The following is a 17,655-nucleotide window of genomic DNA, read 5'->3' as shown; positions in this document are numbered from 1 at the left end:
ATATACTGTTCCATGTATGGTCCTAGAAATAAAAAAATCAGAAGGCTGAAGTCCATCTAGGAACCTATTCATATCACATCAATATGATTAAATGTAGAATGGAGATAGCAATATACAATCATCTTTATTTTGCACTAACTCTGTTTCTCAAATGAGTAACGTGCAAGTCAGTGCCATCCTAGCTGCAACTGACAAAGACAGGAAATACACTTGCTCGGGACCAACAAACAAAAGAAAGATTGCAATCTGCAGATAGGACCTGCAGATGAAAAATACTCCGATTCTCCATTACTGCAAAGCCTTGAAACAAAACAAGACTGACATATCTTACTTATCATACTTACAAAATTGAGTAACAAAGTGGGAAACACGGTCAAAAGAGAATCAAAATTATAAAGACTACCCTTTGGCTGTTCTCTCCAGGTAATGAATGCCGATTGGTCTGCTAGAAGAAATGGAATGTAATCAGTCAGACAAGATATGTATAAAAAGGAGACTGATTTTTCATTGATTAGTTGTGAGATGTCATTGTATAGTAAAACCTAGATTTACTTCTTCAGTGAACCTTTGCAGTCATGCAGAAGATGAAAGAATTCATTTTTTACTATAAAATTGAAGCATGTAAAAAGAAGGTTTAAATAAAACACCCTAATACACCTTAACATCCTAAACACACCAAACATCCTGTAATACCCATTTTATTTTGCAAAATACATTTTTACCACTTGGAATTTCTTTATTGATGCAAGAAAGGGCATTATGTATGAGGAGTAACCCCAATGTAAAAAAGTCCCAACTCTAACTACCAAATGCAAAGTGTATCTGCACTATAAAATGTCCATGAGGCCCAAACGAATCACAAGCCCACTACAAAAGATATCACTGTCGATTTATTTACATTCATGAGCATGAATAATATTTTTATTTCCCCTTATTTCATTCAGAACTCTAAACTAAGGCTCCAAATCTACAATCAGTAGAGTGTAGGCACACTGCCATTAGCAAGACTGGATAGCCCTAATGATCCAAACCCAATACATTCAGTGGGGAATATTTCTGCTTTCTTCAGTAGATTTAGAAAGGGCATATGAGGTCAGCATCCTGCACTCATCCTGTCAGAAATTCCACTGAAGCAGTGCAGTATCAGTCTCCACATAATTACATGCATCTTTTTCCTGAAACTGAGTCAGACATATTAATCCTACTTTCATGAGAAAAAGATTTTTGGAATCAGACAAGCTTTTTTTTTTTTTTTTTTTTTTTTTTTTTTTTTTTTAAAAAAAAGCCTATACGTTAGTTACTATAACAGAACACTTCTCAAATGCTTTGCTCTACTGTAAAAAGATGTAGTGTTTAGTTTTCAAACTTTTCTATTACTAGAGCTGTTTTTAAATGATTAAGGAAATGCCTGTCAACACTCTAAAAATTCAGTATTTATCTTCTGTTATAAATTCAAAGCAATAGAAGGCAATAAGCTTTTCAGGCTCACTTGGGGCAATGCACTTGGGCATATACTTTGGAAATACGCATAGACTTGCATGAATATTTAATTAAATCTTTTCCTCTATTTTTAAAAAATATCAAAACCATGAATAAATTACTGAGACACATGATACCACTGTTTAAATAGTCATAACAGGGAAATGTTTTCATCATTGTTCCAGTTACCTAGAGTATCAATCATGGACTACAGGAAAATGCAAAGAAACCACAATCATAAATAAAAACAAATGTTCTTTTTTTTCACAGTAATTCTCTAATTCCTTGTTTTCTAATTTAATACTGGTACCCAAAAAAAATCAAAGAACAACATTCACAAATAATTCTATCAACAATAGTTTCAAATCAATTTTGAAAAGATGATAAAATCTCAAACAATTAGAAAAGACAGAATTTGTCATTTGCTACATTGAGATTTGCTGCTCTCAGTATGAGTGCACTCAGAATATCACTCTCTTTTCTCTTCAGAAGGCTGAAGTCCATCTTCCTTTATTAAAGTGCTTAATTGTTTCTGCGCACATGAGAGGAAAAGTTCCAAACTTGACAGATTTCTCTGACGGACAACTTGATCAAGCTGTTGAAGCAGAAAAAGAATGATCAATTTTAAGAAAACCTGAAAATAAATGCCAGAATTTGTCAGCAAAAAATCAACCATTCAAGCAAATATCCCAAATATCTTACATGAATGCAATTTAGTAACATTTTTATTTAAGTATTTCTGATTCTCAAGAATGAAACACATGCAAGTCTAAAAATAATTTTTCAACACCTGCCAAATTCCACAGAAGTATGGTAACCAGAAATTTGAAAAAAAATGACAAGCCATTTTGTACTTTACAATAAGAGACAGTAGTGCAAAGAATTAAGTTAGTGTTCTTGTTCATTCTCCTTTGACCAGTTAGCCTAAGCATATGTTGTACACATTGTTATCAATAAGAGGGATAGGACTTTTAACTATTTCTAGTAGAATATAATTTTCTTGACAAAACCATTACAAAATATGTGGGTGCCAGTACAGAGAGAGAGATTATAACGTACAATAAAACCACAACTCTGTCAAGCCTGTGTTTTTTGGTATCCAGCAAAAAGGGAGTTTTAGTTCTAAGGTTCATCTCAGAGGAACAGACAAGGATTTCAAAGACTGCTTTATGAGAAATTTTTGCTCATAGGTAGCCAGTTGTTTTTGTCTTTTATTAATTGGCTGAATTTGCTCCACTATGCAGGAACCATTTAATTTCACTTACAAAAATGGCAAGGGCAACTGGTGCACTGAGTGAAATATTACAGGGGTATAGAACTAGCCACACTAGTTATATCTTTGAAGAATATGTTAAAATTACAGCTTTTCATTTAAAAAGATAGTGCTTCGATTTTAAAATGAACACTAAATAGAACAATATTTTTCAGATTTCAAGGTGGACATTTCATTTGCATAATAATATTTAAATTGCTCATAAAGGGCAAGTGATTTTCTTTCATAAAGGGAAAGTAATTTTCTGATTTGTCTCTTCAAACATTTTGTTCTTTCAGGTCTTGAAATCTCATATGGCAAGGCATTGTGAACTAAATACTTCCAGTAAAGAAAATGCAACTCCTTCTTCTCCCCCTCATAAAGTATAATGATATGAATGACTTAATTAAAGTGAAAGGGAGGCTATTTTATGTTGTATTTACTAATATTATGGCATTAAGCACCTTCAAATATCTTTTGCTAAACTTCAATTTTAAGTCATTGGTGTACCACTGTGGTGTACTGCAAACTGTAGTGCACTGGTGACTAACCAAGGTTTGGAATTCCCTATGTATTAGCAAAACAGCAGTGTGAAGCCACACAGCCATACAAGACCTACAGTGTCAAGCATCTGCAAATGGCCATGGTTTCTGGAGGCATGTTACATGTCCCATCTATACAGAATTTGTGCTTTCATCAGAGCTTTCATCAACTGCTTTTGTGGTATTTTTAAACACATATAAGGACATAGTTTGCCATTCAGCAGCTGCTGTAATGCCCTAGCAGCCATTTGAATGGATATCCTGTTCCATAAGAGATATCCACTTTTTAGTATTAATATACAATGCAGTGCAAAGTCAGTTATACCTTGCCACTTCTCTTTGAAGTTGCATTCGTGGTTTAATTACAACAATTCAACCAAACATAAACAGAAACTTTACTGTGAGGTTTTGTCTCGATGCTCTTTGTGCTCTTCTAAAATGCAAACCAGACTGGGAGGTGGAGTATTTTAGCATTTTCTTTCAACAATGAATTTTTAATTCCATAACACACACCCATTTTACAGAAGTCACACAGTCAGAAAACTCTTTTAGTAATACAAGTATGTCTGTATTCCTTTTCTTTTGTTGATTCCTGCAAATTTCCAGCTGTTGAGCTTTTTTTTTTTTTGCTTCTTACTGCACAGCAAACATTACTGCTCTATACATGGACTGGTATGTATAGATTTGGTAGTCATAGTCTACTCATCTATAAAGATCAAGTAAATTTCAGAAAAGCCATTTCTTGACATACTTAATTAACACCTGCCACTGACAAGAAAAGACTTAGAAACAGCCAACTAAGCCCTGAAGAAGCCTGCAACAAACAAAAAACATAAATACGCTGTTCTTGCAATTTTGTGTATCTTATGATTTGAAAGGTGTCTTGGCTCCTTTCTTTTCTCCAACCCAAACTATAAAGGCCATTTTGCACGAGAAAGCTTGCAGATGTTTTAGTGTTTGTGACACATATTTCTCTGCGGAATAGGTAGAAAAAGTCAAATTCACATAATTAATCTGTTATGTGTTATAAAAATCTGCATGAGCCCTATTTCTATAAAAATAGCATATTATCAAATTCTATTGCTTCTGCTGGATGTATCAGTTCGACGATGCTTTTCTACTTCACATTTTATCATCTTTCAGGTTGTTCTTTATTGAGGGAATAAGAGCTTTGGCTTTTTTTTTACTTTTTTTTCCAGTCTTTTCTTGCAGATTCTGTTTTAAAGAAATCAAGTAGCTTTCCATATATGTGTTCTTTGATACAGTGTTGTTAACTTTTTCTGTGAAGTTGCACACTATTAAAATCATTAATTTCATCAAGTAGCAAGATGCTTAATACGTATAGTGAGTGACTGCAGCATAAGCAAAGTAGAATTTCTTCAGATTTTGAGGAAAAAAAAAATCTTAAAAGAATTAGGTAAACTATGGTAGTCTTTGATGAGCTTGAGGTTATTTGGTAGTCTGCTCATATGGAAAGCTAATTGATTGTTCAAAGTTTATATAAATTCAGTAACAGAGGAGTTCAGAACTCAGCTGCCCCTTTTCTGCTCCATTTATGTATAAAGCTTTGATTTAAATAGCATGTTTTAAAATTCTTCCAACTTACAGTAAATGACAAAGCACTGTGTGTGAACACTTAGCATATTCACAGAGCAACACAAAATGAGAAGCAGTGAATTCATGCTTGCTTTCAAAACATTACATTTAAATGCATTTAAAAGAAGAATAAATTGATTAGGAAAATAGAAACAAATCCTGTGAAGCTTTGTTATATAATATATCGTTTAATGAAGTCTTACAAACACAGTCAGACAAATGCTTTTGAACAGTGCCTTGATATGGCTGCATTTCTGCTTGCATAATATACTATTGGACAGGAAAATATGTAAATAAGGCATTTAAAACCTTATTTTTCTGAACAGTCTTCTCTCTATTTTTAGGTCCTGTTCACTTCATGGAATGATCTCATTATTTAAACAAACATAAATGGACATCTGGCAAATTCAAACTGAATGTGACTCATATGCAAATGTGATCACTATGAATAACACATATTAGGAATGGAGCATTCATGCAACCAAGCCTAACTGCACTAATTCTATAGATACTTAACAACTCACTGTGCTGATCACGTTAAAGGGAGATTTTTCTACCTCAGATCACCACAATTTTTATTACTTATACATATTTTTCTACCTCTAAAGTTGCCATATTTGTAGATTGTCTCCTACTGGCATAGATTAAATTAGCACAAAGCTTTAAAGCCCTTGGAATTAAACTCTTCCCTGAACTCCGCATTATTTTAAGACACTTAGTATCTTAATATCTTAAGATATTTAATGCCTTTTAAAATTCTCCAATTTTTTTTTTAAGTACCAAAAAGTGTCTTTCTATGCACTTGTGTTGTACCTCCTGAGGAACTGACTATGCACACATGGAAAAGCAGTTCCCAAACTGAGCAGATGTCTACACCGTTCTTGAAATTCCTGCAGTCATAAGGAGCCATTAATTTTCCAAAAATGGCTGATTCCTTCGTGGAATTCTAATTCTGAATGATATTTTATTTCCTTCTGTTTAAACCTTCTGTCTTCTTTTGTGATCTAAGTGTGATTCTACCATTACTCTGGCCAAAGATGACTGAATGAGACTCCCTACGGGGCCCAATCTCAGTTACATCCCTAGGCCCCTAATCCTAACTTCCCTCACCCAAATATTTTGCCTTTAAGTCATGAGAGGCATGTCCTGAAGAAAGGCACAGAACTGAAATTGCTGGAAGTGAGAATTCGGTCCAAGAAATAAAGCTAACGGCTCAGACATAACAACGCAGAATACTGCCACCAGGTGATTGTTTTCATTCCAGGCTGCTCTATTTTATGTCATTCCTTTTTTTCTCATTAAATATCATTTATATTATTCACAGATCAAATTAAATTTAAGAATTATCCTTCTTAGATCCTCAGTTTCCTCAGTATATATCATTAAGCTCAATGTTGCTGTAAAATGGAATGAAATCTACATGGCTGATGCCTCAAATACAAAAAAAAGCTGTGTTTCTTACACAGCTGAGCATATACTTCTTTAATATTTTCCCTTCTAACTGATCACAGATAAAAGTATTTTTGTGACACCAATTTTTAGCTTCCTCTATTCACCATTCTCCATGCCTTTGAATATGTAAAATTGATTACAGAAAAAGTCAGAGACCTATAAATAACTACTATATATCATAATTATGTTATCTATTACCAGGAACTATCAAAGTCCATTATAGAAAATACAATTTTATATTTAGACATTAAGATTAAAGGTTCAAATTCTGATCTCCAAGTGAAGACATCTTTTATTATTAATGTCTGTGTAGCATGAACTTCACACATAGAAGTTAAGAAATGCAAAGTTAATGCTACACATGGAATTGTCACCTTCCCTTTTAACATAAACATTAAGACATGTTTTCCTCACACTTTCTCAGAGAACATCATTTTATACATTTTGAAATACAAATGTGTATTGAACAATTAATTTGGAATTTCAAATGACAATGTAATGATTAATGTATCCAAAAATGCATTTTAACTCACAGTTTTGTCTCTTTAATACTAATAGGAGTAGAAGACGTTATGTTTTTCATGGGGTTCAACACATTCAACTACCAGAGAGTTGACTATGTTTAAATATTTGACTCTGTTTAAATAAAACCCTCTTCCTCTTGGAGGAAAAATCAAAGGTGAAGGATTTGTTTAGTATAATTTTTATTATGTAAAGTTTTTTCCACAACTAATCCACAATAACAAATGAATTTGTTACAATTCTGAAAAAATCTAGAGTTGCATAGGTTTGGCTACAGCATTATATTTTCTAGTAAAAATACAGGATAAGGAAGCTTTCCTAGTGCTGATCTTCTCCTCAAAGATTCAATAGAAGGCTTTAAAAAGCTCCCCGGCACATTAAACAGAGCATATAAAAAATTATTACCTTGAGGAACCTGCAAATCTGTGAGTTGGATGAGAAAACAATGACCTACTTCCTCTCATTTCTATAATGGATGAAAAGGAAAACAGATCCATATGGTACATATGGGTAACAGAGTTTATTTTTGATTTAATCCCAGAGCAGGACATTTTTGTCTGTCCACCTGTGAATTTCTACTATTGATAACACTTACTAAGTATATAAAAACAAGATTCTTCATGGCTGTCATCTATACAGTATCTGCTACAAATTAGAAAGACATCAGTGTTCAAGACTGAACCTCTAGGAAAGAGTAATGTTTAATAAATTATATCACCATGTGAAAATGTTTCTTTCTCTTTAAATAAATAATGCTGCAACCTCTAAAACCTTAAGGATTTTATGCTCTGAACTTGATCAGTGAAACTATTAAAATAATACCATATGTTGGAAACATCTTTAAAACAGATCTGCCTGGTCTGCTGAGGTGGTGGGAAAATACCCTGTCAACCCTCTCAGAATCTCTACTGTCTCCCAGCTGGACAGAGGAATGTAAGAAAACACCAACCTTCGTTCTTCGTATAAATAAAAGGAGGAAATTTGCTTTCAATTAAGGAAGCTAACTTGAGTGCAAAAGGAATTAAAAATTGTTGTAGCACCTGCCTAGAATACCATAAAAGGTGGAAAGTGGGCATTATCCAAAACCAAACCAAAATAATGGAAACATTAATCAGAGGAAACAGACAAGCAATCTATGCAATTTATGCAACCCACATAGCAGATCAGAAATATGGGATTTTTTTTTATTATTTGTCTTATTTACACACACTAAATACAGAGAGGTAACTATTACCAGTAGATTCAACATACTTAAGACTGCATTCAATATACCATATATCTAAATAACTACCTGAATATCTTATACAATGAAATGTACTAGCATAATCTTACAAAGCAAGGCTCTGAAAACAGCTTTAGGACACAGGCAGAAATTTGTGATCAGGAAGACTGCTCACATTGTTGAAACACTCATGGATATAGTACAAACACACATCTCTCTGATATTTTTAAGATTTAAAAAAAAAAAAATCCCAAAGCTTTCTCGAAACCTGTTTTAGTTGCAGAAAGTAAGTGCTTTGCTTACAACTAAACATCTAATGCCTAAAAGTATTGATTAGATATAAAAATGAAGTCAGATTTCTTTTATATTGAGGCTATATAATCTCTAAGCTGTATATGGAAAAGATTTTGTCTTACGAAATACAATAACATAATTCAAAAGAAAATGACTGATATCACATCAGTTTTTTATTATTAGCTACACGCAGTACATCTATTTGTTGTATATTCTTTTCCAATCAATACTGGAGTCTTATCTGTTAGTATAAGTTAAAAGGAAACTTCCTTTTAAAGCACAGACCTTGATGCTCTAGCTCTAGCTTGCTACAAAACAGGCACAACACTAACTTACTTAAAGAGAATTCAGCAAGTGTTAGCAAGAGAGAATTACCATGTAAAGATATCATGTTTTTGCCTATGCATGAGGCAATTTTGGTTCACAGCTTTATGTCTATGAAACTTAATCTACAGGATTTAGCAACAATCAACAGCAGCATTTGAACTTCAAAGGGATCATCTTTAAATACTGAGTGCATATGAGTAGGAAAATAGCCAAAATAGGTAATCAAAGTCTCACAGCGATCTTGGCAGAACCTTTCTCTACTGTTACAATCATATTAATAAAGGTAGAATTTAGGATTCAAAGAGTTCATCTTCTATCTAGGTGTCCCTGCTGGAGCAGGAGGGTTGGACTAGGTGATCTCTAGAGGTCCCTTCCAATCTTAACCATTCTGTGATTTTGTGATATAGTTAAACAGGAATATTTCTGATCCTGGATATCAAGTCTAAATGAACTTGACCTGAATTGCAATACGATGAATTTTGTGATTCTATCTTCTGACTTTTCAGCTTAAGCATGTGAGGATGATTTCTGAGCGCAATCCAGGATTCATCAGGGCCCACTGGAATTTTGTCACTAGCTTCATGTGTATCAGGATTTTGCCCAAAGTGTTTCTGGGGCACGTACAGCAACAGCAAACCTGATCTTCCCCATCCTCTGCACTGTTGAGGAGTGCTGTTCAGCTGCCCACCTATCAATCACATATCAGCCTTTGACTACTTACACAGCCTTTCCAAGTACATTACATTTTATAAGGGTGACATGAAAGTTCCTGGAAGTTGTTAAGCTGTTAATTCGTATCAGTCTATTGACCCTGAAAAAAGTGTCCAAAGTTTCCGCTTAGGAGGAAACCTCTGCTAAAACATGCTGATAACTTCAGGGTATTTTCTGCTTATTTTCCACACATAGTTTTCTATGGAAAAAGTTCCATTTATCAGCCTGTGTTTTCAAAGAACCATCTAGCTGTCCTAAAAAAAAATTCAATCAATTCCTTTCTCCCTCTTGTTCAACAGATTACATACAAATTAGGTAATGAAAAAAATCAATTTCAGTACAACAATAACCATGAACTTAAATCTGATACTTGTATGTTACATGAAAAATGCATGCATTTGAATTAAAGAAAACCAAAGTGTAGAAACAGAAATTATTTTGCAGAATAGCTATTGGTGTCTGAATGATGTTTGAGTAATAGATTTAGACTTGTCTTAGACTGGATTGTTTTGATAGACATGACTTTCACATGGTACACCAACTAAGAACAATTCATATTTTCCTTTGAACACATTATTTTCCTTTAGCTCTGAGAAAGGAAAAAACTTAAAAAAAAAATCTGTCTTAGCACAAATTTATTCTATGTGATAACACAAACAGAATCACAGAATATTTAAGGTTGGAAGGGACCTCTAGAGATCATCTAGTCCAACCTTCCTGCTCAAGCAGGCACACCTACAGCATGTGGCACAGGGTGGCATCCAGGTGGGTTTTGAAGACCTCCAGAGTAGGAGACTCTACAACCTCCCTGGGCAGCCTGTTCCACTGCTCTGTCACCCTCACAAGAAAGAAGTTCCTCCTCACCTGGAGACGGAACTTCTTGTGCTTCAGTTTGTGGCCATTACCTCTCGTCCTGTCGCTGGCCACCAGTGAGAACAGCCTGTCCCCTTCCTCCCTGCATTCTCCCTTCCTGAATTTATACATATTAATCATATCCCCTCTGAGCCTTCTCTTCTCCAGAGAAAACAGGCCCAGCTCACTCAGCCTCTCTTCATACAAGAGATATTCCATTCCCTTAATCATCCTGGTTGCCCTTCTCTGGACCCTCTCGAGAAGCTCCACGTCCCTCTTATACTGGGGAGCCCAGAACTGAACACAGTACTTTAAACCATAAATAAAGAGGCTTATCATCACATTTATAAATATTTTTATGTTGTCCTTGTTGGTACTGCACTTCTTAACCCATACGATATTTCTGAGTACAATTATGGCCATTTTACAATTGGAGATGTGAGAATATATCCTGAATTCGATTTGACTGTACCAGCATGGAGATGAGCACAGTTTGCAAGATTTCTGAAAGAAATGGTAAATTGACTCACATCTGGTTCTGTCAAGTGGCTGTATCTTATATTCTACACTATCACCTCTGAACTGCAGGCACAAAACAGAAGACCAATAAAAGGATTAAAATCATCAGATCACCTTTTCTGGTATTCAAACCAAATAAATGAATTAAAAACTTCAGGTTGCTCTCTATTCAGGCTTGCCAGACTCTGGCTCCCTATAGAGAATGTAGAGTAGTTTAGTAGTTTTCTGCCTTTTAGTAGTTTTCTGCCTTGAGCTACTGCAAGTACCCTGATCATCACATGCTGTTTCAGTACGGCTACAAATGACTTGGTAGAGATTACACAGGGCTTCTGTGGAACATCAGGACCTTGAATTGTATCTGTCCATGGAAGTATTGATAGGACTGCAGACTTTGATCTCTTTCTCTCTCTCTCCTTTATTTAAGAAATAAACAAATAAACAAAACAACAACAAACAAACAAACAAAGCACAGCCCTGTCAGATACATTTTAATGGAAATCTCAAATTGTAATTTAGAGCCCCAAACCAATGTAGTTCATGACAGCTGCTGAAGAAGCACTTCATAAAGTCACTGCTGCAACAATATCATCAAAGACAAGACCTCCTTGTTTCAAAACATAAACAGATTATCTACCCATTGCTCTCAGTTGGTCATCATTTAGAACACCATTAGGAAAAGACTCTAAAAGGGGTTGAAAGATTCATCAGCCAAGTATAGCAACTGTAGACCTGGTGTTCAACAAAACTCCATTTCTTCAAAAAATGGCCACCACAGAAAACACAACACAAAACACAACACAAAAAAGGTATATTCCCAGAGTAGCTTTCCCTTGGTTACTAAACTAGATATCTTGCTTCTTCTCTGAGATGGGGTTACAGACTGAGACTTTCAACTGAAATAGCATCATGGACTTCAAGTGGACTTTTAATTTCTTACCTTCATAATTCCTTATTTTAGATACGAAAACCAGACAATCTTCCCCACATTCAAACCAAAGGAATTAAAAAATAATGCATGGCCTTTAACAGGGTTTCCCAAATAATGTAAGTCAGTAGTCAACACAGATGTCAATAACAATATTATTTATATATATATATTTATAACATATATATGTATGTATGGGTAACTCACTAAAGCATCATGCTAATTTTCTAGTATTTGGAAAGAGATTGTTCAAGTTCTCCTGTGAACATCTATGTACAGCACTGATGAGTTGGAAAAAAATGATTAATCCCACATGTGAAACTAATAACTTTCAATTTTTCTCTTTAATCTCAAAACAGATTTCCGGAAAGTTATAGAATGCAGAATAACCCAACTGATAATCAGCTCATTCTCTAAAGGATAGCATTCCCTCCTGAACCTCAAAACAAATGATGTGGTTACAACTCAGAGGCACAATTTAAACACAGTTCAATTCTAAAACAAGAAGGATAGGGCAGGAATAATAGCAGTTTGATTGACAAACAAACTTATAGGATTTAGGACTATAGGCTTACAGGACAGCCTTGCTTACAGGGGCCAGTAAAAGCATTAGGGTGCATCACTCCCTCCTCTCCCACAGATTTTGTCACAGGCAACAGATCAAAATTGGAGGCTACTTCTGTTTCTGAATCAAAACCATGCAGAATAGAGGGAAAGTATCAGCACAGTAATGGAGGAAGGAAGAAAAAAGAAACCTTCTGAAAGACGTCACTTCCTTGGACTGCAGGTTTTGTGGGCACAGTGGGATGCAGTGGTGGACAAAAACTCCAATATATGCTTATGGTTACATACAGATGGATGACATTGATACAGTGAACACTGCAAATATTATTAATGTGAACAGTCTATATCTAGATGTTTGTTGCATATAATCATATGACTGCAGACCAAAGCCAAAATTTAGATATCTCTTAGAGTAATTATACTGATGCATGCTGGATTAAAAAGACAATGTATATAAATGGCAACAGAAGTTTTCAATATAATAACCAGTTATTGTCAACCATTGCCAAACATCCCCTCTCCCTCTTCCTCTTCACTCTCACCAATGCTTTTGGCTTTGATATTGCACTCTTTTCTCAGCAATAACACCACTTGATTTCAGTTTCTGCTGGAATTCTGCCTGAGTAAAGAGTAGAGGCATAATCTCAGTTTTTGTAGATTTATGCAGTTAGGCACACAAAAGAATATGAAACAGCTTTAAGTAACAAATTTCAAACTGTTGTAATTTGACTCTAGAGTAATTTTAAAATGCATACATAAGCTAGGTATACAGTTTCAAATAAATTCCTTTCATCAACATAAATGATTACACAAGTAGTCTGAAAACTTTTATTTGGTTTATTTATTTAATCAGGCTTTATGTATTTTAATGAACCTAGGTAAGTGGTAGAGAATTGTATTCCTCCCTTTCCATTCGTTAAATACAGAGTTCTATAATTTCCATGAAACCTAAAATTCTCTTAAATGCATGATGATTCTGTATTGAAATGTGGCATAAAAGTGCCATAGGATCCCTTGAAGAAAAATAACTAATAGGATGTTTAGAACGAAATTCTATATTGCTTCATCAGAAACTATCATTTTATTTTAATATTTAGAAAGGATAATTTCAAAATTACAGAGACTTTAAAGTTCAAAAGAACACCAAGCTCATTTCAGTATCATATGCAGTACACTGCCTCAGTCTGCCTTATTCACAGAAAAAAATGGACAGCCAGGTGCACCAACTCATCTTACACTACAACTTTACATAAATCCCCCACTTAATCCTTTGGATTTATACTGCTTTTTGAACTGGGTTAAGGAGCAGTGTGAAAATGCTCCTAAAGCCTCAATGTAAATGTTTCTTTAATCCTATTAAAGCCACAAAACAGGCCCAGCTGAATGAGCAGGAAACTGAGCTAAGGAACTCTCTGTGACCCCGTCACTACTGTCTCTCTTGGCACTGACCCTCTGGTCACAAGTTCATCCTGGGCATGCTGTGGATGTACTGACATTGGGCTGATAAACAACATCAGTATCTGGCCCCTTGGAACATATACATACATATCAGATGGTAGTATGTTTTGTAACTTAACGAAGTAACTTAAAGCTGAATTATTATAACAGTTGATACAGCCATAGTAGATGTGATTAAGTGGTTCTAAATGCAACTTCATCGCATTACACAGATCTTTATGAAAATCTGGCACTGAATTCAGCCAAAATGATACAGCTTTCGTGCCTTTCTTTTAAAGCAAGAAGGCGGGGTAAAAGTTAAAAGAAAAATATTCAAGGTGACACCACACTTTAAAAACTGGGAAACTGGTCTGTTAAAATGTGTTGGTGGTAACATTTAGGGTTTGGACTCTCATTAATGTGGCCCCAGGGAAAATATAAACACTCTTTCTGAAATTAAATCTTGAGTTTGCCCACCGCAGTCTTGTTTTCAGCTTCAGCTGCTGGCACTTCAGGCTGCAATTGAGGCCTTGCATCAGATGCCAAGCCAAACATTCAGGAACAAGAATGGTAATGACACCCTATTTTGTTCTAAGTCATATTAAAATATAGCAAGTATTTGAAATTATTCATTTAAAGGAAACTGATTTTCTTAGTCTCTCCCACTTGCACTTGCCTTTAAGTAAGAAATCTTTGAAAGAAAACTGTTCTTGACTCTTGAAATTGAGCACAGGTATGACACAACAGTGAACTTCAGAATTCTGATAATCACTGAATAATACTGACCATCATGAGCTTTACCTATATCCACTCAGAAATGAAGTCTGTTTTTAGGTGCATGATTTTGCAAATCACTTAATATAAACAGATCAGCAAATTAAAGTCATCAATATGTAACACAAGTTTTTCAGAAGGATTCTTCCTATTCACAACAGTGGGATATACTAATATTGTAACTCTATAAATAAAGCATTTCATAGCAGCAGCCATTAAAGTTCTCTTTCTATTACTTACAAACTTGTGTGCTGCCCCAGATACTCACTTTTCTCCTCTCTCTCTTTTTGACCTTCTGTAATCAAACAAGCAGATGAATCAAGAGTACCCGAAAAAATGTCTGATTTATCCCTGCCCCAGGTAAAGACACTGGGATTTTCTGCATGAAAAGAAAATGACCAGTCTTGCTAACCTTCCCTCCAAACTTTTGTACTTCCATAGTCACTATCTCGTATAAAGGGAAAGACTATAGTCTGCATCTAAGTAGAATGTATGAAATATCTTATGTAACAGTTCTCTAATACATTTTACTTTCAGGTAAGCTGAAAGGGAAGCTGGGTTACAAATTAATCTACATCTTATCGCTGCAGATCATTCTAATTGAAACTAGTTATTAAACAGAATTCACTTGCTACCGGAGAAATGGAAATCTAGAAAGGTGTGAAGCTAACCATTTATAAAAAGACAAAAGAAAGAGGAGGATAGGACTTCATTAACAGTCTTAGTAAATCCACTGTTAGAATTGTAAAATGAATGCAAAATGCATGTTTGGTCTAACTACTAAAAAGTTATCGGACCAGCTTATGGTAACATGCATGTGTAAGATAGCTCCATATGGTTCCAAGTGCTGTGACATTTACTTGGTGGTAGATATACCAATTACATACAGACATCTTTCTAGAGAGACAATGTAAACTTCTAAAGCAGAGAACAAAAAATCTTTAACAGGAACAGCAGGAACATTTGTAGCATAAATGTTTGTATGCGTGATAAGAGAGGCCAACATGCCATTTTTATTGTAAAGGTAATGTCTGGATAGATTTTCTGATAAAAAAATTACTTTCAAAGAATTTTATGCAATCAGTAAGTTTCAACTACCTTATAATTCAAAAGAATTATAATTCTTAATGTAAAATTCTTAATGTAAAATTAAGAATTATAATTCTTAATGTAAAGAATTGTAATTCTTAATGTAAAAAAGGTTACAAAATACAAGGTCCTTCTGAAGATTATATGATCTTTTATCTGCCTGTATTGTTCAGATTAAAATATTATTTCAATTGTAGAATTAAAATTTATGAGTAAATTACAGGCAGTTTCTTGGATAATTCCAACAGAAATTTGCTGCCTCTCCTCAACAGAGTGGAAAAGTCTAATTTAAGTGAACATTTACCTCTGACAATTTTCATTCAGTCTTAATCTTGAATAATATTAAACGCAAGATACTATGTTTCATGACAAAAAAATCTTAATAAAAGATTAATGTATATTGTAGCAGAGAAATCTAAATCATAACATGCAAAATTATCTCAAAAAGTTTGGGATGTTCTCTAAAAGAATGATCCTATCATTCCTATCCTAACTGCAACTTCCTTTTTTAACTGACAAACGTCATTTCAGAAAAGTGAGGAAAAAAAACGACACTGCTTAACAAATATTGATCTTTGCTAATGCTGTCAAATCAGTTGATAAAGAAGACTCACTTTCCCCCAGTCATATCTGATGCACTTTTCCCCAGGGCATCAGATATGAGGTAAGCAAATCCAATAACCTAATTTCCAAATGGATATAAATAAGAATTAATACATAATTTCCTAAGAGTTAACTTTGTGAGTTATTTTTATATAAGATTTTGTTCACTGTCAAAAGATATATATACATATATGCATATTGTTTTTCAGTTTTAAATAGAAATTTCCATTTCTACTTTTATACTTTATTAAAAAAAAAATGGGCATGGAACCATGCGTGATTCTCTGGTCCTGATATTTCTACTCTGCACAGCAAAAACATGTATCTTGTATACATGTATAAGTGTATACAAAAATTATAAAGAAAAAAAATTAAATAATCCTAAAGTAAATATGTGAAAAATAAAGTCGAATTAGTGACAAGTAATTCAAGAAAAATCAGGAGTTGTTTATAGATCTTTTAAAGAACAGTTTTGTTTATATACTATACCTTATTAAACATCCTCAGTATCATGACTTTTACAATGTCAGATGACCACTGAATCCTACAGTACTTTCAGTTGCATGACAATTATGTTCCAAAACATGTTTCTTACTAAAAATATGAACCACTTTTTCTGCAAACACTACATCTCATCTCTAAGAATTTAAGTAATACTGAAAGCAATACTCTTCAAAGAAGGAGGACCCCAAATAAGGCCTCAATCAACTGCTGACTTCTTTTCCACTTTTCACAGAATCACAGAATATTCAAGGTTGGAAGGGACTTCTAGAGATCATCTAGTCCTATCCTCCTGCTCAAGCAGGGACACCTAGAGCATGGGGCACAGGGTGGCATCCAGGCGGGTTTTGAAGACCTACAGAGAAGGAGACTCCACAACCTCCCTGGGCAGCCTGTTTCAGGGCTCTGTCACTCTCACAGGAAAGAAGTTCCTCCTCATATGCAGATGGACTTCCTGTGTTGCAGTTTGCATCCATTACCCCTTGTCCTGGCACTGGCCATCACTGAGAAGAGCTTGACCCCTTCTTCCCTACATTCTCCCTTCATGTACTGATACAGATGTACATCTGATATTAATCAGATCCCCTCTCAGCCTTGTCTTCTCCACAGAAAACAGACCAATTCAGTCTCTCCTCTTACGAGAGATGTTCCAGTCCTTTAATCATCTTTGTTGCTCTACGCTGGATCCTCTCTAGAAGTTCCACATCCCTCTTGCACTGGGGAGCCCAGAACTGCACACAGTACTCCAGGTGTGGTCTCACCAGAGCTGAGGAGAGGGGCAGGATCCCTTTCCTCGACCTGCTGGCAACACTCCTCCTGATGCAGGCCAGGATCCCATTGGCCTTCTTGGCCATGAGGGCACACTGCTGACTCATGGTTAACTTGATGTCAACCAAGTTACTGCCAACAGTCCCTATTCTGTACTGATGCCTGGGGTTATTTCTCCCCAGGGACAGGACCCTGCACTTGTCCTTGTTGAACCTCATGAGGTTCC

The 17,655-nt window shown here is 35.0% G+C and overlaps 1 protein-coding gene across 1 annotated transcript in view; it reads right to left on the bottom strand.

Moving 5' to 3' along the window:
- Nucleotides 1–1,803: 1,803 nt before the first annotated feature.
- The window catches only part of CCDC91 (coiled-coil domain containing 91), a 105,954-nt gene continuing 90,102 nt past the window's right edge, over nt 1,804–17,655 (bottom strand). Inside the window, exon 12 of the mRNA XM_026033241.1 lies at nt 1,804–2,074. Coding sequence (XP_025889026.1) covers nt 1,949–2,074 — 126 coding nt within the window. The 3' untranslated portion in view covers nt 1,804–1,948. The remainder of the gene's footprint in view (nt 2,075–17,655) is intronic.

Source organism: Nothoprocta perdicaria, unplaced genomic scaffold (genome assembly GCF_003342845.1).
Source record: "Nothoprocta perdicaria isolate Ctin4 unplaced genomic scaffold, notPer1 scaffold_126, whole genome shotgun sequence".
NCBI classification, from domain to species: domain Eukaryota; kingdom Metazoa; phylum Chordata; class Aves; order Tinamiformes; family Tinamidae; genus Nothoprocta; species Nothoprocta perdicaria.
This window is presented reverse-complemented; position numbering and strand designations above follow the sequence as displayed.